This window comes from Eptatretus burgeri, chromosome 17 (assembly GCF_056783735.1).
Source record: "Eptatretus burgeri isolate ZD-2024b chromosome 17, Ebu_testis_v1, whole genome shotgun sequence".
Classification (NCBI taxonomy): Eukaryota; Metazoa; Chordata; class Myxini; order Myxiniformes; family Myxinidae; genus Eptatretus; species Eptatretus burgeri.
The window spans coordinates 29009270-29036427 of NC_140977.1; the positions used below are offsets into that span (position 1 = coordinate 29009270).

Here is a 27158-nt window from a genome sequence, read left to right on the forward strand (position 1 = left end):
GAAGGGGGAAAAGAAGAAGAGGGGGGAGAAGAGAAGACAAGAGGAGGGAGGGGAAGGAAAGGGAGGGGAGGGAGAGAGGACAGAGAGGAGTGGGGGGGGGGAGCGACCCCTCACTAAATGTTGCTACGCCAGTAAGGTCGATAGACCATGTTCTCCAACGAAGGTTTTTATTCAAGCCATGACACGCCGCCAGACCGGCCGGGATAATCCCTCACGTGCATGCGCAGAGCCGTGAATGATAAAACCACAACAACATTAATGGCGCTATACACTCGGGGAGCTGGGAATGTGGGGGGAGAGTGACGCCTCACCACATGTCGTTAAATACTCCAGGAGAAGGGGGTGGGAGCAAGATCGAGGAGCGAGAGAGAGGAGAGGGGGGTAGGTGGGGGACTAGGAAAGGGGAGAGGAATGGGGGGGAGCAGAAGGGAGGGGAGGGGGAGTCAAAGATAATGTTTACGTTATGCTTTATCAAAACACATACACACACACACACACACAAGAATAGATAACTGATTTCCAAACAAGAGAACGAGTTTAAAATATATTCCGATCAGAGAAAAATAAACAAATAAATAAATAACTCAACAAGCCGGTGGCTGGATAGCATCCGATGACCTTTGACCCCTGATCTGAGTTAATCTAGTACTAAGTACTTATGAAATTGCAATCGAATCGGTTAACCCGTATATGAGCAAGGGGGCTTTAAATGATCATTTTGGAAGAACAATGCACTCATTGACCTTTGACCCCTGACTTAGCCAAGATAGGTCAATATGTCCTGAAGCAAAGTTGTAGTACCCATTGAGTACTCTGTACCTATGAACTTTCATTCGTATCGGTTAATCCGTGTCGGAGCAAAGGGGATTTGAATGGTCATTTAGCCCAAAAAATGCACTTATTGACCTTTGACCCCTGACCTACTCGAGATAGGTCATTATGCAAATGAGCAAAGTTGTGGTACTCATTACGCTTTATAAGCATGTAAATATTCCTTCGATTCGGTTCAACTGTCTTGGAGCTAGTGTACTTTGAATTTTCAGCGGGAATGCTCAATTGCCCTCGGACACCCAAGTTGAGAGGGCCACTATTTAGAAACTATAGGATATAGAAAAAAAATGGATGTCATATAGCGGATAGAGAATCACCTTAAGATTATGCATACCAAATCTCATCGAGTTCCATCTCCTGATAACGACTCGGTATCCATTTGAATGAAAAGTACCGAAAATGCGGTTTGAAATCGGAAATCCCCCAAAGTTCGAGGGGGTGCTGTGGGTGAACAAAGATCTAAATCGAAAATCTGGCTCGAATGTTTGTGCACAATGTATTCCAGATGATTAGTGTGAATTTTCATGACCATCTGACCATAACCCTGGGAGGAGTAGCATTTGGCACGAAGACACCTCCAGCTCTCGCATATTATAGATGTTTGCCCTTTGGCCCCTGACCTAAGCAATATCGGTCAATATGTCCTGAGGCAAAGTTGTAGTACTCATTGCATGCGATGAACCTGCAAAGTTTCATTCGGATCGATGCCCTCACTTGGTCGCTCGGGGGCCTTCAATTTTCGGCAATTTTTGGGCATACCCCATTTGTAGGGGGCGCTGCGGGTAAACTATTCCATATATCACAAAATCCGGAATATATTTGGTAGAGCATCACCTGTAGATGATGCATGCCAAATTTCGTAAGCCGACGTGGGATAATAGCTTTCGAAATTGATTTCCCGTGAACGGTACCGATTTTGAAGGTTTTTCGGTTGTTGCTAGGGAACCAAAGCATCCCAAGCAACCATCACAATTTCCAAAGCACTAGGTCATAAGATGTACCTACCACCCGAGTTTGGTCAAAATCCGCCCACGTTTACTACCAATTATGCTGATGACAAACGAACAAACATCCAAACAAACAGACAGAATTACTGACAATAAGGGTCACCGACTTCGGCGAACAAATAGAACTGATTGCAAAAAAACAGGAAACGAGTTTAAAATATAATCTGATCATAGAAAAATAAATAAATAAACAAACAAATAGAACTGACTTCTAAAACAAGAGAACGACTTTAAAAGATATTCCGATCAGAGAAAAATAAATAAACTCACAAAGGGCAGTTGTACTTTCAGGTGTTGGAGTTGTTGATGTTGTTGTCAATTCAGTTGTGCCAGTTGTTGCAGGTGCAGTTGGAGTCGATGTGGTGGATGGTGTTGAAAATGTGCTTGTTGATGTTGGAGTGGACAACATGGTTGTGTAAGTTTGCATTGTAGTAGTTGTGGTTGGCAAAGTTGTACCTTGTGTGATGGTTATAGTGGTTGGTGTGGTTGTAGTTGACCCTAAGGTGGTAGTTATTGGAGTTGTTCCTGAAGAGGATCGAGTCAATGCAGTTGTTGATGCGAGAGGAGTAGTTTGTGAAGTGATGCTCGTCAGACCAGTTGTTGAGATGGTTGGTAATTTTGTGGATAGACTTGTGGTTGGTGGAGCACTTGACAATGTTAATTCCGTAGAGGTAGATGAGGTTTGTTTTGTTGATTGTGTCGTCCAACCTGGAGTTGTAACTGGTGTACTCTGAATTGCGGATGTTGTGATTGTTGATGGGGGTGAGGTGGTTGTTATGATAGTTGTTGGAGTGGTTTGACTGGTTGGTGGGGGTGAGGTGGTTGTTGTGCTTGGAGTTGTTGGAGTTGTGGGTGTGGTTGCAGTGGTCAGTGTTGTTGAGCTGGTTTGCATTGTTGTGGTTGTGTGAGGAAAAGTTGTCCCTTCAGTTGTACTTGTCGTGGTCAGTGTAGTTTGGGGTGTGGATGTTACAGTTGGGGTGGTGACCTCTGTCGAAGAAACAGAGGTTGTGGAAAGTGTTGTTGGAGGAGTGCTTTGAACAGTTGTGGTCGTGATTGGTGTGGTTGTCACCAGTGTTGTTGAAGTGGATTGACTTGTTGTTTCAAGTGTTGTTGGAGTGGTTTGACTGGTTGGTGGGGGTGAGGTGGTTGTTGTGCTTGGAGTTGTTGGAGTTGTGGGTGTGGTTGCAGTGGTTGTTGTTGAGCTGGTTTGCATTGTCGTGGTTGTGGGAGGAAAAGTTGTTCCTTCAGTTGTACTTGTAGTGGTCAGTGTAGTTTGGGGTGTGGATGTTACGGTTCGGGTGGTGACCTCTGTCGAAGAAACAGAGGTTGTGGAAAGTGTTGTTGTAGGAGTGCTTTGAACATTTGTGGTCGTGGTTGGTGTGGGTGTTACCAGTGTTGTTGAAGTGGATTGGCTTGTTGTTTCAAGTGTTGTTGTGGTTTGGCTGGTTGTTGGGGGTGAGGTGGTTGTTGTGCTTGGAGTTGTTGAAGTTGTGGGTGTGGTTACAGTGGATGGTGTGGTCAGTGTTGTTGAGCTGGTTTGCATTGTCGTGGTTGTGGGAGGCAAAGCTGTCCTTTCAGTTGTACTTGTCGTGGTCAGTGTAGTTTGGGGTGTGGATGTTACGGTTGGGGTGGTGACCTCTGTCGAAGAAACAGAGGTTGTGGAAAGTGTTGTTGTAGGAATGCTTTGAACAGTTGTGGACGTGGTTGGTGTGGGTGTCACCAGTGTTGTTGAAGTGGATTGGCTTGTTGTTTCAAGTGTTGTTGTGGTTTGGCTGGTTGTTGGGGGTGAGGTGGTTGTTGTGCTTGGAGTTGTTGGAGTTGTGGGTGTGGTTGCAGTGGTTGTTGGGGGTGAGGTGGTTGTTGTTGAGCTGGTTTGCATTGTCGTGGTTGTGGGAGGCAAAGCTGTCCTTTCAGTTGTACTTGTCGTGGTCAGTGCAGTTTGGGGTGTGGATGTTACGGTTCGGGTGGTGACCTCTGTCGAAGAAACAGAGGTTGTGGAAAGTGTTTTTGTAGGAGTGCTTTGAACAGTTGTGGTCGTGGTTGGTGTGGGTGTTACCAGTGTTGTTGAAGTGGATTGGCTTGTTGTTTCAAGTGTTGTTGTGGTTTGGCTGGTTGTTGGGGGTGAGGTGGTTGTTGTGCTTGGAGTTGTTGAAGTTGTGGGTGTGGTTACAGTGGATGGTGTGGTCAGTGTTGTTGAGCTGGTTTGCATTGTCGTGGTTGTGGGAGGCAAAGCTGTCCTTTCAGTTGTACTTGTCGTGGTCAGTGTAGTTTGGGGTGTGGATGTTACGGTTGGGGTGGTGACCTCTGTCGAAGAAACAGAGGTTGTGGAAAGTGTTGTTGTAGGAATGCTTTGAACAGTTGTGGACGTGGTTGGTGTGGGTGTCACCAGTGTTGTTGAAGTGGATTGGCTTGTTGTTTCAAGTGTTGTTGTGGTTTGGCTGGTTGTTGGGGGTGAGGTGGTTGTTGTGCTTGGAGTTGTTGGAGTTGTGGGTGTGGTTGCAGTGGTTGTTGGGGGTGAGGTGGTTGTTGTTGAGCTGGTTTGCATTGTCGTGGTTGTGGGAGGTAAAGCTGTCCTTTCAGTTGTACTTGTCGTGGTCAGTGCAGTTTGGGGTGTGGATGTTACGGTTCGGGTGGTGACCTCTGTCGAAGAAACAGAGGTTGTGGAAAGTGTTTTTGTAGGAGTGCTTTGAACAGTTGTGGTCGTGGTTGGTGTGGGTGTTTCCAGTGTTGTTGAAGTGTATTGTCTTGTTGTTTCAAGTGTTGTTGTGGTTTGGCTGGTTGTTGGGGGTGAGGTGGTTGTTGTGCTTGGAGTTGTTGAAGTTGTGGGTGTGGTTACAGTGGATGGTGTGGTCAGTGTTGTTGAGCTGGTTTGCATTGTCGTGGTTGTGGGAGGCAAAGCTGTCCTTTCAGTTGTACTTGTCGTGGTCAGTGTAGTTTGGGGTGTGGATGTTACGGTTGGGGTGGTGACCTCTGTCGAAGAAACAGAGGTTGTGGAAAGTGTTGTTGTAGGAATGCTTTGAACAGTTGTGGACGTGGTTGGTGTGGGTGTCACCAGTGTTGTTGAAGTGGATTGGCTTGTTGTTTCAAGTGTTGTTGTGGTTTGGCTGGTTGTTGGGGGTGAGGTGGTTGTTGTGCTTGGAGTTGTTGGAGTTGTGGGTGTGGTTGCAGTGGTTGTTGGGGGTGAGGTGGTTGTTGTTGAGCTGGTTTGCATTGTCGTGGTTGTGGGAGGCAAAGCTGTCCTTTCAGTTGTACTTGTCGTGGTCAGTGCAGTTTGGGGTGTGGATGTTACGGTTGGGGTGGTGACCTCTGTCGAAGAAACAGAGGTTGTGGAAAGTGTTGTCGTCGGAGTGCTTTGAACAGTTGTAGTGGTGATTGGTGTGGGTGTTACCAGTGTTGTTGAAGTGGATTGGCTTGTTGTTTCAAGTGTTGTTGTGGTTTGGCTGGTTGTTGGGGGTGAGGTGGTTGTTGTGCTTGGAGTTGTTGAAGTTGTGGGTCTGGTTGCAGTGGATGGTGTGGTCAGTATTGTTGAGCTGGTTTGCATTGTCATGGATGTGGGAGGCAAAGTTGTCCCTTCAGTTGTTCTTGTGGTGGTCAATGTAGTTTGGGGTGTGGATGATACGGTTGGGGTAGTGACCTCTGTCGAAGAAACAGAGGTTGTGGAAAGTGTTGTCGTCGGAGTGCTTTGAACAGTTGTAGTAGTGATTGGTGTGGTTGTCAACAGTGTTGTTGAAGTGGATTGACGTGTTGTTTCAAGTGTTGCTGTGGTTTGGCTGGTTGTTGGGGGTGAGGTGGTTGTTGTGCTTGGAGTTGTTGGAGTTGTGGGTGTGGTTGCAGTGGTTGTTGGGGGTGAGGTAGTTGTTGTTGAGCTGGTTTGCATTGTCGTGGTTGTGGGAGCAAAAGTTGTTCCTTCAGTTGTACTTGTAGTGGTCAGTGCAGTTTGGGGTGTGGATGTTACGGTTGGGGTGGTGACCTCTGTCGAAGAAACAGAGGTTGTGGAAAGTGTTTTTGTAGGAGTGCTTTGAACAGTTGTGGTCGTGGTTGGTGTGGGTGTTACCAGTGTTGTTGAAGTGGATTGGCTTGTTGTTTCAAGTGTTGTTGTGGTTTGGCTGGTTGTTGGGGGTGAGGTGGTTGTTGTGCTTGGAGTTGTTGAAGTTGTGGTTCTGGTTGCAGTGGATGGTGTGGTCAGTGTTGTTGAGCTGGTTTGCATTGTCATGGATGTGGGAGGCAAAGTTGTCCCTTCAGTTGTTCTTGTGGTGGTGAATGTAGTTTGGGGTGTGGATGTTACGGTTGGGGTAGTGACCTCTGTCGAAGAAACAGAGGTTGTGGAAAGTGTTGTCGTCGGAGTGCTTTGAACAGTTGTAGTGGTGATTGGTGTGGTTGTCAACAGTGTTGTTGAAGTGGATTGACGTGTTGTTTCAAGTGTTGCTGTGGTTTGGCTGGTTGTTGGGGGTGAGGTGGTTGTTGTGCTTGGAGTTGTTGGAGTTGTGGGTGTGGTTGCAGTGGTTGTTGGGGGTGAGGTGGTTGTTGTTGAGCTGGTTTGCATTGTCGTGGTTGTGGGAGGCAAAGCTGTCCTTTCAGTTGTACTTGTCGTGGTCAGTGTAGTTTGGGGTGTGGATGTTACGGTTGGGGTGGTGACCTCTGTCGAAGAAACAGAGATTGTGGAAAGTGTTGTTGTAGGAGTGCTTTGAACAGTTGTGGTCGTGGTTGGTGTGGGTGTCACCAGTGTTGTTGAAGTGGATTGGCTTGTTGTTTCAAGTGTTGTGGTTTGACTGGTTGTTGGGGGTGAGGTGGTTGTTGTGCTTGGAGTTGTGGATGTGGTTGCAGTGGATGGTGTGGTCAGTGTTGTTGAGCTGGTTTGAATTGTCATGGATGTGGGAGGCAAAGTTGTCCCTTCAGTTATTCTTGTGGTGGTCAATGTAGTTTGGGGTGTGGATGTTACGGTTGGGGTGGTGACCTCTGTCGAAGAAACAGAGGTTGTAGAAAGTGTTGTCGTCGGAGTGCTTTGAACAGTTGTAGTGGTGATTGGTGTGGTTGTCAACAGTGTTGTTGAAGTGGATTGACTTGTTGTTTCAAGTGTTACTGTGGTTTGGCTGGTTGTTGGGGGTGAGGTGGTTGTTGTGCTTGGAGTTGTTGGAGTTGTTGGTGTGGTTGCAGTGGTTGTTGGGGGTGAGGTGGTTGTTGTTGAGCTGGTTTGCATTGTCGTGGTTGTGGGAGGCAAAGCTGTCCTTTCAGTTGTACTTGTCGTGGTCAGTGTAGTTTGGGGTGTGGATGTTACGGTTGGGGTGGTGACCTCTGTCGAAGAAACAGAGATTGTGGAAAGTGTTGTTGTAGGAGTGCTTTGAACAGTTGTGGTCGTGGTTGGTGAGGGTGTCACCAGTGTTGTTGAAGTGGATTGGCTTGTTGTTTCAAGTGTTGTTGTGGTTTGTCTGGTTGTTGGGGGTGAGGTGGTTGTTGTGCTTGGAGTTGTGGATGTGGTTGCAGTGGATGGTGTGGTCAGTGTTGTTGAGCTGGTTTGAATTGTCGTGGATGTGGGAGGCAAAGTTGTCCCTTCAGTTATTCTTGTGGTGGTCAATGTAGTTTGGGGTGTGGATGTTACGGTTGGGGTGGTGACCTCTGTCGAAGAAACAGAGGTTGTGGAAAGTGTTGTCGTCGGAGTGCTTTGAACAGTTGTAGTGGTGATTGGTGTGGTTGTCAACAGTGTTGTTGAAGTGGATTGACTTGTTGTTTCAAGTGTTGCTGTAGTTTGGCTGGTTGTTGGGGGTGAGGTGGTTGTTGTGCTTGGAGTTGTTGGAGTTGTGGGTGTGGTTGCAGTGGTTGTTGGGGGTGAGGTGGTTGTTGTTGAGCTGGTTTGCATTGTCGTGGTTGTGGGAGGCAAAGCTGTCCTTTCAGTTGTACTTGTCGTGGTCAGTGTAGTTTGGGGTGTGGATGTTACGGTTGGGGTGGTGACCTCTGTCGAAGAAACAGAGATTGTGGAAAGTGTTGTTGTAGGAGTGCTTTGAACAGTTGTGGTCGTGGTTGGTGAGGGTGTCACCAGTGTTGTTGAAGTGGATTGGCTTGTTGTTTCAAGTGTTGTTGTGGTTTGGCTGGTTGTTGGGGGTGAGGTGGTTGTTGTGCTTGGAGTTGTGGATGTGGTTGCAGTGGATGGTGTGGTCAGTGTTGTTGAGCTGGTTTGACTTGTCGTGGATGTGGGAGGCAAAGTTGTTCCTTCAGTTGTGCTTGTAGTGGTCAGTGTAGTTTGGGGTGTGGATGTTACGGTTGGGATCGTGACCTCTGTCGAAGAAACAGAGGTTGTGGAAAGTGTTGTCGTCGGAGGGCTTTGAACAGTTGTAGTGGTGATTGGTGTGGTTGTCAACAGTGTTGTTGAAGTGGATTGACTTGTTGTTTCAAGTGTTGCTGTAGTTTGGCTGGTTGTTGGGGGTGAGGTGGTTGTTGTGCTTGGAGTTGTTGGAGTTGTGGGTGTGGTTGCAGTGGTTGTTGGGGGTGAGGTGGTTGTTGTTGAGCTGGTTTGCATTGTCGTGGTTGTGGGAGGCAAAGTTGTTCCTTCAGTTGTACTTGTAGTGGTCAGTGTAGTTTGGGGTGTGGATGTTACGGTTGGGGTGGTGACCTCTGTCGAAGAAACAGAGGTTGTGGAAAGTGTTGTTGTAGGAGTGCTTTGAACAGTTGTGGTTGTGGTGGGTGTAGTTGTCCCCAGCGTTGTTGAAGGTAATTGACTGGTTGTTTGTGATCCAGTCGTGCTTTGGAGTATTGTGGTGGGTTGTGTTGTTGATGGAGTTGTAGTTGAGATCATGGGTGAGGTGGTTGGTGAAATTATGGTTGTAGTTATTGTGCTTTCTGGTGGTGGGGTGTTTTGTACTGTTGCATGTGTGCTTTCTGTTTCGATCCATTCTTCACTTATGGTTGACAATTCGCTTGTGGACATTGTTGTCAAATAAGAGCAACACAACCTCATGGCATAATCCAAACATGATCCGCCGACCTGCTCATCGTTCAGACAGACGAGGCCTGTGTGGGGGAAAAATTTATATTAATGTATTTTAAATTGTAACAAATGGAGTTTCAAAAATGTAACTTTTATGCTGCAAATTGAATTGGCTGTCATTTCTGGCCAAAAGACTTTTGTCCTAAATGATAAGAAATGTGTTGTTCTGGAGCAGAGTGACCGAGCTGATAAATGAACCTTTGCTTAGAAAATGTACGAAGTGGCTTTTTGTCTAAAGGAGACGTCTACAGTCTGGGTGAATATCCCCCAACCTCTCTCTCATGGAAGTATAAAATGTTTTGAAAGGCACATTGTTCTCAGTGCGAGCACGTGAGGAAGTATAGTTTCTCAGTGGCTCGTACTCCTTGGAACTGACCAAGTACCAAGTTAGAATAAAACTCTCTGATGTAATGTAGAAGTGAATTGAATCGGGTTGGTCTAACTGTTAACTAAAGTAAGAATAAATGAAATAGAACCAAATAATATTGCAAACAAATGGGGATTTTTAAGTTCATTGTACAAGGGTGAGAAGTGTATGGTGTATAATTAGGAAATAAATTGTTTCACAAGGAAGGACTTGTGTGGACATCAGTTTTATCAGTGTCGATAGGGTTTTTTGTAGGGTTTTATCAAACGTTTAACAAACGTGTTAGGTTAGGTTTAACAAAATGTTAGGTTTAACAAACGATCACAACAAGGTGGGTTAAAAAAATCCACATCACCTGTTTCGATGTCACAAGTGACGTTCGGTTGCATACTCGCCAATGGATCATTGGCAACGCGACACTGAATGTCGTTGAAACCTTGGGGACACACGATGTCATTGGTTGATAAAGCTGTGTTGTAATCTTCGATGTCTCCATCTCCATCATTCGGATTGTCGTTGTTTATCCATGAGCTCCACTGCCCGTTGCACACTGCAAAAGTACAAGAGTAGAACAAATCATGGTGAAGTCGGTGCAATGAACGTCTCCTTGCCATCACACAACATGACTGTCCTTATTTAACCGTTCCTTGCAAATCAATTTCTCCAGATTGTTAATTCAGTGAAACATTGCTCACTTGTTCTTCCCCGTGTTGTAGCAATATATTATATAACCACAGAATGCTCTCACTCTGTTCTGTGCCTCTTTCCTGTCTCTGATTTCCACGCAGGAAACGATATCACCACTGATCCATCATCAACCCCGAATTATTGCCAATACATCGGAGGAAATATGAACACAAACAAAATAAATCTAGGACACTCGTGAGAGTGCATACCTCCACCACGTAATGCCTGATCAGTGATCAACGAGAACATATCGGGCCCAATACATTTTTGAAATATCATGCGATACAGTCGTATATCGGTTTTGGCCCCATCTCTCAATGGTGAAGGATCACTTTAAAAAATTAATAATTCTCGGGTCCAGATCCGGATTTGGATCGTCACCAACATCGAATCAATTCTTCCTTGTCACACACCTAACATGTCCAACAAGTTTCATCCAAATCCGTCGGCAACTTTTTGAGATATCGTGCAATAGATCGTTTTCGCCCTTTATCTCAATGGTGAAGAAGCACTGAAAAAATTCTCGCAGCTGGATCCAGATCCTGATGTTCATCAATAGCTAATTAGTTCGTCCTTGTCACACACCCAACCTGTCCAAAAAATTTCATCCGGGTTCGTCCACAACTTTTTGAGATATCCTGTAAACAAACAGACAAACAAACAGACAGACAGACAGAAAGGGGTGAAAACATAACCTCCTTCACCTTCGTTGGCAGATGTAACTGGTACCAAAAGGAATGCAGTTGGAAAAACAGTAAATGGTATGGTATACCAAATAAGTATTAACGCAAATTTGGGGAATGTTTGGTTGTGGGAAGCAAAACCAAAAACCTAAACAAAAGTGCTCCCTTTCAAATTTCCCTGATGATGATAAAAAACAAACAAAATTTACCCTCAACTGTGGTTGATGAGATCACTGCAGTTGTAGAAAGTGTCGTTGCAGTACTTTGAGGAGTCACTCCAATTGTTTGGGTGGTTGTTCCAAGTGTTGTTAACGTGGATTGACTTGTTTCAAGTGTTGTTGGAGTGGTTTGACTGGTTGTTGGGGGTGAGGTGGTTGTTGTGCTTGGAGTTGTTGGAGTTGTGGATGTTGTAGGTGAGGTTGCAGTGGTTGGTGTGGTCAGTGTTGTTGAGCTGGTTTGCATTGTCGTGGTTGTGTGAGGGAAAGTTGTCCCTTCAGTTGTACTTGTGGTGATCAGTGTAGTTTGGGGTGTGGATGTTACGGTTGGGATCGTGACCTCTGTCGAAGAAACAGAGGTTGTGGAAAGTGTTGAAGGAGTGCTTTGAACAGTTGTGGTCATGGTGGGTGTAGTTGTCCCCAGCGTTGTTGAAGGGAATTGACTGGTTGTTTGTGATCCAGTCGTGCTTTGGAGTATTGTGGTGGGTTGTGTTGTTGATGGAGTTGTAGTTGAGATCATGGGTGAGGTGGTTGGTGAAATTATGGTTGTAGTTCTTGTGCTTTCTGGTGGTGGGGTCTTTTGTACTGTTGCATGTGTGCTTTCTGATTCGATCCATGGTTCACTTATGGTTGGCAATTCGCTTGTGGACATTGTTGTCAAAGAAGAGCAACACAACCTCATGGCATAATCCAAACATGATCCGCCGACCTGCTCATTGTTCAGACAGACGAGGCCTGTTTCGATGTGACAAGTGACGTTCGGTTGCATACTCGCCAATGGATCATTGGCAACGCGACACTGAATGTCGTTGAAACCTTGGGGACACACGATGTCATTGGTTGAGAAAGCTGTGTTGTAATCTTCGATGTCTCCATCTCCATCATTCGGATTGTCGTTGTTTATCCATGAGCTCCACTGCCCGTTGCACACTGCAAAAGTACAAGAGTAGAACAAATCATGGTGAAGTCGGTGCAATGAACGTCTCCTTGCCATCACACAACATGACTGTCCTTATTTAACCGTTCCTTGCAAATCAATTTCTCCAGATTGTTAATTCAGTGAAACATTGCTCGCTTGTTCTTCCCCGTGTTGGAGAAACATATTATATAACCACAGAATGCTCTCACTCTGCTCTGTCCCTCTTTCCTGTCTCTGATTTCCACGCAGGAAACGATATCACCACTGATCCATCATCAACCCCGAATTATTGCCATTACATCAGAGGAAATATGAACACAAACAAAATAAATCTAGGACACTCGTGAGAGTGCATACCTCCACCACGTAATGCCTGATCAGTGATCAACGAGAACATATCGGGCCCAATACATTTTTTGAAATATCATGCGATACAGTCGTATATTGGTTTTGGCCCCATCTATCAATGGTGAAGGATCACTTAAAAAAATTAATAATTCTCGGATCCAGATCCGGATTTGGATCGTCACCAACATCGAATCAATTCTTCCTTGTCACACACCTAACAAGTCCAACAAATTTCATCCAAATCCGTCGGCAACTTTTTGAGATATCCCGTAAACAAACAGACAAACTAACAAGCAAGCCGGTAGGCGACGAGGGATTCGCGAGGATCGAAGCGCTGGATACGATGCTTTTCATTCTGACCGATCCGCCGACGAAGATTCATTGCCAAGACGTATTGGTTCACACACAATTGTTCCTCTGCCTGGCAAGATTTTTCATATTACGTATTTTGCCAACTGGCACTCCTCATAAAAATGATGGTAAATAGACACCCTATTTTTGAAGGACTACCATTTGAAAAATAATCGGTTTGCTGGTTTGTGCTGTGGAGCCTCGCATTGCAGACACACACACACACACACACACACACACACACACACACACAAACACACACACACAAACACACACACACACACACACACACACACACACACACACACACACACACACACACACACACGGAAAACCCGATAAACTTCTCTCAATGCTCTTGTTTGACCACTCCTCCTGAACCACACATTATTTTTCATAAGCCACGCCCACTTTCCTACGCCACTCCCACTTTTCATCAACCACGTCCACTTTCCCTAAGCTCCGCCCACTTTCCCTAAGCTCCGCCCACTTTCCTCAGCCCCTCATAAAAAATGACGGTAAATAGACACTCGATTTTTGAAGGACTACCATTTGAAAAATAAAACCTCAATCAAAAATTGGCTTGAGTAAAATTTTCTAAATATCTCGAAGTGTTTAATTCCGGTCTCGTTTCTTTACATTCAAAACTGAAGCACAAGTATTGAAAATACTGTACGCGGTTTTTCGGCCACTGCACAGCAATGGGTGGTTGCGAGGCAACAAAATTCAAACGTGCACATTCCCAGCACATATTGCACATGTTGGCAAAGTTTCATCGAAATCGGTTCGCTGGTTCGTGCTGTGGAGCCTCGCGTTGCAGACACACATACACACACAGTCAGACAGACAGACGGAATACCCGACAATAATGGATATCTAGCGAATCCAACAAACAGACAGACAGACAGACAGACAGACAGACAGACAGACAGAAAGGGGTGAAAACATAACCTCCTTCTCCTTTGTTGGCGAAGGTAACTGGTACCAAAAGGAATGCAGTTGGAAATACAGTAATGGTATTGTATGCCAAATAAGTATTGACGTAAAGTTAGAGCATGTTTGGTTGTGGGAAGCAAAACCAAAAAATCCAAACAAAAGTGCTCCCTTTCAAATTTCCCTTATGATTAAAACAAACAAACAGAATTTACCCTCAATTGTGGTTGATGGGATTGCTGTGGTTGCAGAAAGTGTCGTAGCAGTACTTTGAGGAGGTACTCCAATTGTTGGGGTGGTTGTTCCTCGTGTTGTTAAAGTGGATTGACTTGTTGTTTCAAGTGTTGTTGGAGTAGTTTGACTGGTTGTTGTGCTTGGAGTTGTCAGAGTTGTGGGTGTGGTTGCAGTGGTTGTTGGGGGTGAGGTGGTTGTTGTTGAGCTGGTTTGCATTGTCGTGGTTGTGGGAGGCAAAGTTGTTCCTTCAGTTGTACTTGTAGTGGTCAGTGAAGTTTGGGGTGTGGATGTTACGGTTGGGGTGGTGACCTCTGTTGAAGAAACAGAGGTTGTGGAAAGTGTTGTCGTCGGAGTGCTTTGAACAGTTGTAGTGGTGATTGGTGGGGTTGTCAACAGTGTTGTTGAGGTGGATTGACTTGTTGTTTCAAGTGTTGCTGTGGTTTGGCTGGATGTTGGGGCTGAGGTGGTTGTTGTGCTTGGAGTTGTTGGAGTTGTGGGTGTGGTTGCAGTGGTTGTTGGGGGTGAGGTGGTTGTTGTTGAGCTGGTTTGCATTGTTGTGGTTGTGGGAGGCAAAGTTGTTCCTTCAGTTGTGCTTGTAGTGGTCAGTGTAGTTTGGGATGTGGATGTTACGGTTGGGATTGTGACCTCTGTCGAAGAAACAGAGGTTGTGGAAAGTGTTGAAGGAGTGCTTTGAACAGTTGTGGTCATGGTGGGTGTAGTTGTCCCCAGCGTTGTTGAAGGGAATTGACTGGTTGTTTGTGATCCAGTCGTGCTTTGGAGTATTGTGGTGGGTTGTGTTGTTGATGGAGTTGTAGTTGAGATCATGGGTGAGGTGGTTGGTGAAATTATGGTTGTAGTTCTTGTGCTTTCTGGTGGTGGTGTCTTTTGTACTGTTGCATGTGTGCTTTCTGATTCGATCCATGGTTCACTTATGGTTGGCAATTCGCTTGTGGACATTGTTGTCAAAGAAGAGCAACACAACCTCATGGCATAATCCAAACATGATCCGCCGACCTGCTCATTGTTCAGACAGACGAGGCCTGTTTCGATGCGACAAGTGACGTTCGGTTGCATACTCGCCAATGGATCATTGGCAACGCGACACTGAATGTCGTTGAAACCTTGGGGACACACGATGTCATTGGTTGATAAAGCTGTGTTGTAATCTTCGATGTCTCCATCTCCATCATTCGGATTGTCGTTGTTTATCCATGAGCTCCACTGCCCGTTGCACACTGCAAAAGTACAAGAGTAGAACAAATCATGGTGAAGTCGGTGCAATGAACGTCTCCTTGCCATCACACAACATGACTGTCCTTATTTAACCGTTCCTTGCAAATCAATTTCTCCAGATAGTTAATTCAGTGAAACATTGCTCGCTTGTTCTTCCCCGTGTTGGAGAAACATATTATATAACCACAGAATGCTCTCACTCTGCTCTGTCCCTCTTTCCTGTCTCTGATTTCCACGCAGGAAACGATATCACCACTGATCCATCATCAACCCCGAATTATTGCCATTACATCAGAGGAAATATGAACACAAACAAAATAAATCGAGGACACTCGTGAGAGTGCATACCTCCACCACGTAATGCCTGATCAGTGATCAACGAGAACATATCGGGCCCAATACATTTTTTGAAATATCATGCGATACAGTCGTATATCGGTTTTGGCTCCATCTCTCAATGATGAAGGATCACTTAAAAAAATTAATAATTCTCGGATCCAGATCCGGATTTGGATCGTCACCAACATCGAATCAATTCTTCCTTGTCACACACCTAACATGTCCAACAAGTTTCATCCAAATCCGTCGGCAACTTTTTGAGATATCCCGTAAACAAACAGACAAACTAACAAGCAAGCTGGTAGGCGACGAGGGATTCGCGAGGATCGAAGCGCTGGATACGATGCTTTTCATTCTGACCGATCCACTGACGAAGATTCATTGCCAAGACGTATTGGTTCACACACAATTGTTCCTCTGCCTGGCAAGATTTTTCCTATTACGTATTTTGCCAACTGGCACTCCTCATAAAAAATGATGGTAAATAGACACCCTATTTTTGAAGGACTACCATTTGAAAAATAATCGGTTTGCTGGTTTGTGCTGTGTAGCCTCGCATTGCAGACACACACACACACACACACACACACACACACACACACACACACACACACACACACACACACACACACACACACACACACACACACACACACACACACACACACACACAAACACACAAACACACACACACACACACACACACACACACACACACACACACACACACACACACACACACACACACACACACACACACACACACACACACACACACATACAACCCGATAAACTTCTCTCAATGCTCTTGTTTGACCACTCCTGAGCCACACATTTTTCATAAGCTACGCCCACTCTCCTACGCCACTCCCACTTTTCATCAACCACATCCACTTCCCCTAAGCTCCGCCCACTTTCCCTAAGCTCCGCCCACTTCCTCAGCACCTCATAAAAAATGACGGTAAATAGACACCCGATTTTTGAAGGACTACCATTTGAAAAATAAAACCTCAATCAAAAATTGGCTTGACCAAAATTTTCTAAATTTCTCGAAGTGTTTAATTCCGAAGTCTCGTTTCTTTACATTCAAAACTCAAGCATAAGTATTGAAAATACTGTACGTGGTTTTTTGGCCACTGCACAGCAATGGGTGGTTGCTAGGCAACAAAATTCAAACGTGCACATTCCCAGCACATATTGCACATGTTGGCAAAGTTTCATCGAAATCGGTTCGCTGGTTCGTGCTGTGGAGCCTCGTGTTGCAGACACACATACACACACAGTCAGACAGACAGACGGAATACCCGACAATAATGGATATCTAGCGAATCCAACAAACAGACAGACAGACAGACAGACAGACAGACAGACAGACAGACAGACAGACAGAAAGGGGTGAAAACATAACCTCCTTCACCTTTGTTGGCGAAGGTAACTGGTACCAAAAGGAATGCAGTTGGAAATACAGTAATGGTATTGTATACCAAATAAGTATTGACGTAAAGTTAGAGCATGTTTGGTTGTGGGAAGCAAAACCAAAAATCTAAACAAAAGTGCTCCCTTTCAAATTTCCCTTATAATGAAAACAAACAAACAGAATTTACCCTCAATTGTGGTTGATGGGATCGCTGTGGTTGCAGAAAGTGTCGTAGCAGTACTTTGAGGAGGTACTCCAATTGTTGGGGTGGTTGTTCCAAGTGTTGTCAAAGTGGATTGACTTGTTGTTTCAAGTGTTGTTGGAGTAGTTTGACTGGTTGTTGTGCTTGGAGTTGTCGGAGTTGTGGGTGTGGTTGCAGTGGTTGTTGGGGGTGAGGTGGTTGTTGTTGAGCTGGTTTGCATTGTCGTGGTTGTGGGAGGCAAAGTTGTTCCTTCAGTTGTACTTGTAGTGGTCACTGAAGTTTGGGGTGTGGATGTTACGGTTGGGGTGGTGACCTCTGTCGAAGAAACAGAGGTTGTGGAAAGTGTTGTTGTAGGAGTGCTTTGAACAGTTGTGGTCGTGGTTGGTGTGGGCGTCACCAGCGTTGTTGAAGTGGATTGGCTTGTTGTTTCAAGTGTTGTTGTGGTTTGGCTGGTTGTTGGGGGTGAGGTGGTTGTTGTGCTTGGAGTTGTTGGAGTTGTGGGTGTGGTTGCAGTGGATGGTGTGGTCAGTGTTGTTGAGCTGGTTTGCATTGTCGTGCTTGTGGGAGGCAAAGCTGTCCTTTCAGTTGTACTTGTCGTGGTCAGTGTAGTTTGGGGTGTGGATGTTACGGTTGGGGTGGTGACTTCTGTCGAAGAAACAGAAGTTGTGGAAAGTGTTGTTGTGGGAGTGCTTTGAACAGTTGTGGTCGTGGTTGGTGTGGTTGTCACCAGTGTTGTTGAAGTGGTTTGGCTTGTTTCATGTGTTGTTGGAGTGATTTGAGTGGTTGTTGTGGGTGAGGTGGTTGTTGTGATCGGAGTTGTTGCAGTTGTGGGTGTGGTTGCAGTGCTTGGTGTGGTCAGTGTTGTTGAGCTGGTTTGCATTGTTGTGGTTGTGGGAGGCAAGGTTGTCCCTTCAGTTGTACTTGTAGTGGTCAGTGTTGTTTGGGTCGTAGATCCGGTTGTTGGGGAAGTGACTTCTGTCGTTGTTGAAAGTGTTGGCGGAGTGCTTTCTACTGTTGTTCCACTGGTTGGAGCGGCTTGACTGGTTGTTGTCATGGTTGTGACTGTGGTTGAGCTGGTTGGCAGTAACGTCGTTGCAGTGGTTGAAGTTGTTGAACTTAATTCCGTTGTTGAGAGGGTCAATGGAAGCGTCGTGCTGACCCCTGGAGTGGTTACCACGACCGTTGGTGAGGTGATTAGTTGGGTTGTAGTGGTGGTAGGCAGCATTGTTGTTGTCCTGCAATGTTTTTCGTTCACTATGTTTTCGTTTTCGTCACAACGAGTGATATAAGTGCACAAATTGACCTCTTCACTGGAAATGATACTTCCTGGAGGATAAATTTCACCGTTATGACAGCAGCCATCTGCAAAAAAAACAACAACAATGATGATTCAGGTTTTGGGGCTTGCAGCATTGCACACCGCACCGGTTGGTTCATAATGATACAGTATTAAACTGCAGCACAACAAAACAACAATCAGATTTCAATAATCCGCAGTACTTTTTTGAGTTTTCTCCAGTGTTCCTTTTGTGCAACTGATTTAAGAGAAATGTCTCATTCCTGGAACTCGGCATACCCTCTCCCTCTGAGAGCAAAATATGGTGTCGCAACCCCTTCCCTTAGGCAGGGATCAGCGGTTAAACCACTTGCACTATTCCACATGTACATGTGACAACTGCTCGTCATCTCTCCAGATTGGTACAGCCGTTTTCGATTCTATAATGATCAGACGTACACACATGCAGACAATTGCCCCCATTTTAATATAGCTGGAAACACGTCCGTTCTTTCCCACGATGGCGACTGACTTACCGGGGGAAACGCACTCTCGTGGGGAGGGAGTGTGGGGAGGATGGGAGGAGGGATGTGTGAATTTGAATTGGCTTATTTTATTGTGTCAGATATCTGCAGGCTCTGAAGCTACTTGAGGATCTCAGTGTTGGCAGAACTGGCAGATCTTCAATGTTTCTTTTGGGGTGGGAGGAGGGGTGAGGGGGTGCAGGGGGTGGGTTTGCCCATTTTGGGTTTTTTTTTCTATTGGACATTTCCAAGGATAATCCTGCTTTCTGGGCTGTAGCTCATTTGGGTCCATCACAAATTACATGCACGTTTGTTTGACAATTTGATGCCTCATCATCCCTTCAACCCCAGCGTTTTCAGTACAGCACACGATGAGGTTGTAACTCACTGAGTGCATGACAAGCCGAGGGCAAGGCTCGCCGAGGATCACCTGAATCACCACCACACGTTTTTGTGCTCCAAACACGTTTGTAACTCGCCACCCAGCCCTTTATAAAATATTGTCATTCAAATACCAAAACTTGACAACTGACCAAAGTCTTTGGGAATGAGTATCGAATCGTTACTATGGAATATCTGTGTGAACACAACTTTCATCAATCACAACAGGACAATGTGCGATAACTTGTACAAGGCAAATGTATTGTGACTGCTGTCGTGGTCAGGCTTGCACTACCATGTTGTTTCTCATTCACCTTTCCAACAGACGCAGCACCAACTGACTCCTGGCAGTTCACCTATAAAGAAAGACTGACTATACTGTATACCCCATTATACAACAAGCACGCTGAGTGGCGATGAGTGAAGAATCAATATGGCCCTGGCATTATCAGCCAATCAAAAATGCTGCTCTGAAAACACCGCAGTTAGGAAGAATAAGTCCTGAAAATACTTTTCAAGGCATTTTGAAAGGTAATGATGGTACATCATCGTACGGAAAGGAGTTTTGTGTTCACAGGATTTTTGTGACCTTAGTTGCATTGTGTTTTTTTCTCTCTCTCTTTTTTTTTGCATTAATTATTTTTTGTTTCAATAACCCCAAGAAAGATGAGGGTTTTTAACTATTAAAATAAATAGACAGAATTTGATAACTTTACCTGGTTTACGACATTCCATGGAGTTGTTCATACACACACTGCAGCAAAGAACGAGAAGAAACAAGCATTTAGTCAACAGACCCAGGCATCATAGAATCACAACAGCTGAATTGTCTCATCAACACTGGCTCGGTCTGCGTTCCTCTAAGTCTTTTTGATAAATGCTAACTATCCTCAGGATCAACCACATTGTCAAAAAGATAACAGATAAAGATAAAGAGCAATCAGAGATTGCAGACCCTCCCCAGCACTTGTTTTGTGTGGTGTTTGTGTAGTTTTGTGCGGCATTTGTGTACTGGTGCGTAACATAATTCATAAGAGACATAATTAGAACTGCTACTTTATAACTGTTGGCAATGATGACGGGGTACCAAGACGTCCCGCTTTGATGGAACCCTGCTTTGATTGGACACCTGACCCTGACCCATGATGTTTTTTTATTATTATTATTATTCAATTGAACTTAGAATGGGATTAAAATAAATTTAATTCAAATCAAATGGAAGACCAAATAGGTACAGTCCTGCATTAGAGTAATCAGAAGGAACTCAAACAAGCAAAAAAGATGAAGTCATCATGAGGAACCTGGAGAGGATTCGCATTTCAGATGCTACTCCTCTACCCTAAAACCCATCCAGACACAGCCAAGTGAGCCTGAATCAAAAGAAAGAAGAACCCACATCAAATAAAATAAATAATTCTGGCTGCCAGACCATATGTCCGATCAAGGTGAAATTTAAAACATTTATTCCACATCTTATATATTATTTCCGAGTTTGTGGTTTCGTGTCGCCCTATCTTCGACTTTGTTCTGCGCTCGAGTAACGTGATATTCGGCTTACATTATCTCAAAGACCATATGAGGTGCATGGTACAAAAAAAAAGTAAATAAAATGGTTCTGAAACAGTGAAATCGTATTCCACTTACTGCATTGAAGTAAAATTACTACTGATACTCTGCATCAGTTCCTTTCTCAAACACACCCACCCCAACATGTCGCGCAGAGCGCGGGTTATGCTCGTCATTATTAGATCAGAATTGTGAAGTTTCACATCGAATGATTAGGCGGTTCCAGAGAAAATATTATTTCATATTTTTCTTCAATCCATTAAAACTGCCAACCATGTGACCTATCAATTATTCCTCAGCAAACTTAGACACCCAAGGCTTAGGGAACATTTGTGTGAAATTTCCCATCGATCTGTCCAGCCGTTCTGGAGAAGAAGATTTTTTGAGGTTGTAGGAAAGATTTTTTAGAGGTCATGAAAGTATTGATACTTCCTTTGATTGGGCAAAATATTGGCAGATGGAATTTAACATGAGCAAGTGAAAGGTGTTGGGGATGGGAAAGGACAATGAAAATAGAGATTACAGAATGCAAGAGGTAATTTTGGAGCGTGTCACACATGAGAAGGATCTGGGGGTGGTAATAGATACGGGAGGTAAGCAGGCAGCGCAATACCAGGCAGTTATAGGTAAAGCAAATAGGGTTTTACGTTGTATTCGGAGGGGGATCAATTATAAATCAAAAGAGATGGTATTAACATTGTACAGGAATTTAGTGAGGGCCACATCTAGAATATTGTGTGCAGTTTTGGTCACCACAACTCAGGAAGGACATATATGCCATAGAGAGGGTTCAGCGCAGGGCTACGAGATTGAGTCCTGGCCTAGCCAGACTCAGCTTTGAGGAGTGGCTGAAGGAGACGGGGCTTTATTCACCAGAAAGGAGGCGGTTACGAGGAGATATGATAGAGATGTTTAAGATAATGAAAGGTGAAGATAAAATAAGTGCTGATGAATTATTCAACAGAGTGAACAGTGATAGGACCAGGGACCATAGCCTGAGAGTAACGAAGAGGAGAGTTAAGATGGAAGCAAGGCAGGGGACTTTTACTCAGAGAGTAGTTAATGCATGGAATGGCCTCCGTGGAAAGGCAGTGGCAGCAGAAAAAGGAGACAAGTTTAAATTAGAATTCAATAGGTACCTGGAGGTTATGGAGATAGAGGGGTATGTTGACAGGACTTTTAGGTAGTTCGAGCATTGATGGGTGATTGCGTGCATGTGTACGGAGTACTGTTGGTGGGGGTCTTGTCAAGGGGGGTTGTGTGGTTGATGTTATATGTTTTTTAACCAAGCTACTGCCCCCTCCCCTGAGGGGAAGAAAAAAAAATACAAAAACTACAAAATTTTTTTATTATTTCATTCATGAAAAACATTTTTTTGCATTTTCTTCCTTGGATCTTGTGAAGATAAATTAGTATGGTGTTCACGCAGGCATGATGGGCTAAATGGCCTCCATCTGTGGTAGATTTCCTTGTATTTCCTTGTAGGGTAAATCCAATATGGCTGCCAAACTATGTGACGTATGATGTCACATGTGTGAAAGTTTTGTTCCTCATGGATAGGCGGTCATACGTGTAAAGTTTCACCTCAATCTGTTCAGCTATTTCAGGGAAGAACATTTTTGAAGGTTTTTTTGTGAAACAATAAGGCTGGCGAATCACGTGACCGATGAGGTCATCAGTTGTTTTTCTATGGAACAATTTATCCCCGGATGACCCTCAAAAAATTTCATATTGATTGGATATAGCGTTCCTCATATGCAATTATAACGTCATAACGAAGGCACCTATGATGTCATAAAAATCACATTCCCCATGAGGAGTACTTGCCATGTGCCAAGTTTCATTTTTTTTTCTTTATGCGGTTTCAGAGATTCAGAGGTCTAAAGTTATTTTGGTTTTTCCAACATGGCTGCCACACCACGTGAGCTATGATGTCATAATTATCATTACAACATTCTACATGAAGAGTCGCACCGATGGTGAAAATATAGTTTCAATCCGACAAGCGGTTGAAGAGAAAAATACCAAAGTTCTGTGAGAACAGACAAACAGATGAACAAGTTCGAATTGTGAACATACCCCATGGAAGTTCATTGGTACAACACTCAGGTGTCGAGCGATAGCACGGACGAGAGATAGTTTTGAAATTTGGTAAGATATTCATCGCATCAGAAAAAGAAACCAGAATACCTCAAAAGAGTGAGGCTAGTTTCATATCATCATTTGCACCTTAACTATGCCAAGCGCATAAAAAATTTTTTTTTAATAATAGTTTTAAGAAAACGGGCCGAAAGGGCCGGAATCGCACTTTGGGTGAAGTTATTGCCTGCGCAAATGTGTTATTGCCAAAATACTGACACAATGACCCACAATTTCTGAGATGGGGCTGTGGCATCTCGTCTGACGGACTTGCGATCCGTAAGCAGCGCCGGATATTCTCGACAAAAAACTTATGTCGGTGGGTAATGTAATGCAATCTAAAGACCTGTGATATATGGCCACGGAAGAGTTTGTACATCTTTATTCAATGAGTTTTATCAATGGAGCCACCATGGTAAGAAAGGTGTGCAGTTTTTGACTTTTCGTTAGAATAAGAGCTCCAAACGTCAGCTCCACCCCACTTCCCATGGGTAACATGATGTTATCAGTTTTAGTTGATAAAATTCATTGTCTCACTTTTTCGCTGACGCAGACCGACACTCGCCTTCATGAAGATTAATATTACATTGAATATTTTCAACCCATTCATGTTTGCTGTTGCCATCGAAAGAAATGTGATGGGAAAGATGTTCAAGATGCTTTCTCCTCACCAAATTGTACATGTTGTTGGATATGTAATTGAGGTCCCAGGTGCTACATATTGGTCTCCAACATAGCAGCTGCAATTTAACTGATTGACACACGTCATCGTCGGCTCGTCGAGGAATGGGGTTTCGTCCGGACAACTTGGATAGCAACCTGCAAGGAAATGAGGCAATGATCTCTGCACAGGATCATTTGTAACAACGAAGATTGTAAGGCAAATACAATTGTTGCACTTGTGATGAAAATGTATTGTTAACGTTTAAGGTATGTGACGGTACAGTTCATGTCAATCAATCATGTAGCAAACCATAAGATGTACCTTCGAGCTTATGTGGTTCAGTGATGCTTCCTTGGGTCAGTTGATGGCATGTTGGAGGAGTCTCTCCACAAGGGTTGTAATGCCAATTACATTGACCTGGCTTGTTGTAGAAATCACAGTAGACAGCTGTATGGAGACAAACAAGAAACACGTAGAAGCATACGTTGGTTACTTAGTTGCTCAAAAGTCATCTCATGATGTTATTCCAGAGTCAGGGTGCAGTTTTCGGCACATGGAGTTAGTCCACAAGTGATCTACTCCTAGGGAAGTTAGTACAAGTGGGAGAATACCGATTGATGATGGCACTCGTGATTCATTACATCACTCACTTCAATGAAACTCGCTTCAGGGTAATATAGCGACAAAATTATTATTTTACAGTATATCTGTGCTTTCAAGATATTTCAATTTGGGTCGAATGCATCAAGGGAATGACCATATGCAAGACCAGCAAATTGAGAGTTGGTGCACCAGGACCGTGAGGGAAGCGTGCAATTTTTAAAACTTCCTGAATGATTTATTGCCCCATTATCTGGTTTCAAATTGTATACATAGGTTAGTCGCATCTTCTAATAAAGAAATGTCATTTTCTGTCTGTCTGCCTGTGTGTCTGTGTGTAACACAAATCACGCCTAAACTAATGGGCCAATTGCCACCAAACTTGGCACATGGACCAAGTTCGTCCTTGTGGTGAACATGGGCTACTTGGTTTCACCTGTAGTCACGGGTGTTCATAAGGGAAGGGCGACGAAAATTCTCTGTAAATGTGTATCGTTTTCTCCATGTAAATAAACAGCATTCTATGTAAATATAGAGCATTATATAAATATAATTATATAAATATAATTCTCAATGTAAATATATAACACCACCTGGTGGTGGTGGCAGAGGGTATTACAAGTCAGCTGTGGAGATGACTTTAATTTCTGCACTGTACACATTCCCAGAGAGTGGGTAGCCCCAAATCCATTAATCAGGGGAGACAGGGGAAGGTTGGGGTGGGAATCTGTAGGAACTGGGGTGGGAGGAAGCAGGGGAAGGGTTGGGAGGGGAAGGGGTTGGGTGGGAGGAGGGAGGGGGACTTGGAGGGATGAGGAAGAAGAAAGGCTGGGAGTCAGGACCTAGAATTGCCTAGCAATGCTACATACCCCAGCTCGTGTGTGTGTGTGTGTGTGTATATATATATATATATATTTCTAACTACTGACTGACTGATATTAACGATCGGTACCCTCTGGGTGACGTCGAAAGCTGAAATTTTGCGTGCCGATGGACATCAAAGCCAGTACACTGGGAAAAAAAAAATCACAGAACTGTTGGAAAGCATGCCTGGTGTTGGCTTAATGGTTAGGGTGGTGGGCTTGGGATCCTAGGATCCTGAGTTAAAATCCTACTTGACTGTTGAATTAATACCAGGTGGAGTTGACTCTGCCTGTCATCCTTCCGAGGTCGGCAAAATGAGTGCCAGCTTGCTGGTATTCTGTGTCGGAGTGGCGACCTGTCCAGGAATGTGCCCAAACGTCAAGGAGACTGCTTAAGCAGCACCAACGCTCTGCACAGAGTATGGTCCCAATGGATGGATAGATGTTGGAAAGCATCCGCAAATTAAACGAAAATATAAATAAATGAAAGAAGAAAAAAAACGAAAATAAATAAATGAAAAATCCAATGCAGGTGAGCAACCTGAGACAATGGGGGAAATGCTTACACAATGTTTAAGCACACCCCACAAGTGTGTATATATATATATATATATATATATATATATATATATATATATATATATATATATATATATATATACACACACACATCAAACAGAGCCCCCAAACAGTCAGGAGGTGTGTCTGATGTTTAAACGATGAATGTGGTCATCATTGGTTAGATATTTATCGGTATGCCATCCTCATGAGGGCAAACAAGCCTGAAATCCAGATAGGCGGCTCCATTTGATGTCTAACTGATGTTGACCATGTAATCGTTGTCTGTTGACAGACTTGCCAGGCTGAGGCCTCCGGATTGGAGGTGACGCTTTGGTGTATGACTATGTCCAATGGAGATCGGGGCAGTGCTTGTCACACTCCACTTGTTTTTGATTTACCTGCCGATCACATCACATGCCTTCTGGTTGAATGGTTTGCATTAGTGGGAACAATCATCTGGGTGGCAGATGGATGGTTGTTCTTTGCACATTACGTGGTTTTGTCGTATGACACATAATCTGCGGCAATGCTCACCATTGCAGGCAGGAGGTGCATCTGATGTTTAAATGATGAATGTGGTCCTCATTGTTTAAATATTTATCGGTTAGCCCAAAATCCAGATAGGCGGCTCCCTTTGATGTTTAACTGATATTGACCATGCAATCTTTGTATATTTGACAGTCGCCCGTCCGAGGCCTCTGAGTTGGAGGTGATGCTTTGGTGTAGGACTACTGTATGCCCATTGGAGATTGGGGGAGTGCTCATCACATCACACTCCACATGTTTTTGTTATAAACAGAAATATATATATATATATATATATATATATATATATATATATATATATATATATATATATATATATATATATATATATTTGTGTGTGCAGTGTCTGTCCCATTCTGCGTTGTCACTGAACTACACCCTCAAACTTTCAAATGTTTGTGAAATCGTACCAAACTTCTGGAATGCACCTACCTCTCCTGTGTGTATGTCTTTCGGGTATTTTGTTTGAAATTTAAAAAAAGTTTTAAAATTAAAATGTAATTGATCACCACAACATGCCAACTCACGCACTTATCCTCAATTAAAACAAACCTGTTTCTCTCACAATGTGTGGCGAGGTGTTTTGAATTGCACAGTGGGAGTTGTTTTGATTTTATGTGGAGGTGAGGGGTTTTTAATAACATGGCGGTTATGTGGTGGTGAGGTGTTTTTAATAACGTGGCAGTGTTTGTCCCACTGTAGTGATGTTTGGGAAGGCGATGTAGCAAGTAGATCGATGCTAGTAAATGTGTATGTGTGTATATATTTTTATATCACCTAACTTTCACTTTTGGCATATTTCAAGGAAGATTTCCTTGGAGTAACAACTTGTTTTTGTGAATGCCGAGAGTTTCAAGGCTCGAATTACTCCAAGGAAGATTTCCCTTCCATTGCAGGGAGTGTAAATACATACTGAGCACACATGGGAATTAAACCCCACACCAATGATGGCAATCGTTCATCTTTATCCATTCATCCACCAAACTGCTCACATGGTTCAACAAATTATTGACATATTTCATAAGTTGGCAATAATGTCACAGTGGAAAGAAATAAGTGCTGAGATAAAAATGTGAAAGTGTTGCTTTTGACACTTTGGTGAGTCTAGCATTTGATCTTACGGCAAAATCTGGGTGTTCTCCAGTTCACACAGATGCCAGCTTCATTACAGGCACTGGCATAAGCAGCGATGGCCGTGCAGAGGCATTCACAGTCACCACCTGAGTCACATGCGCACGAGTCTCGTACACACGCCTCGTAGTAAGGAACATGGTACACCTAGTTGGCGGACCA

At 44.1% G+C, this 27158-nt stretch overlaps 1 protein-coding gene across 2 annotated transcripts in view; it reads right to left on the reverse strand.

The window, feature by feature from the left end:
* Nucleotides 1-27158, reverse strand: part of LOC147009639 (uncharacterized) — a 121062-nt gene that overhangs the window by 19080 nt on the left and 74824 nt on the right. Inside the window, exons 25-33 of one of the 2 annotated variants that reach the window (XM_085863148.1) lie at nt 26987-27143; nt 23617-23742; nt 23303-23450; nt 19643-19680; nt 16731-18107; nt 13536-14789; nt 10764-11699; nt 9540-9734; nt 2109-8840 (exon numbers count right to left, since the gene is read on the reverse strand). In XM_085863148.1, coding sequence (XP_085719274.1) covers nt 2109-8840; nt 9540-9734; nt 10764-11699; nt 13536-14789; nt 16731-18107; nt 19643-19680; nt 23303-23450; nt 23617-23742; nt 26987-27143 — 10963 coding nt within the window. The remainder of the gene's footprint in view (nt 1-2108; nt 8841-9539; nt 9735-10763; nt 11700-13535; nt 14790-16730; nt 18108-19642; nt 19681-23302; nt 23451-23616; nt 23743-26986; nt 27144-27158) is intronic. The other variant, XM_085863149.1, reaches the window with a different exon arrangement.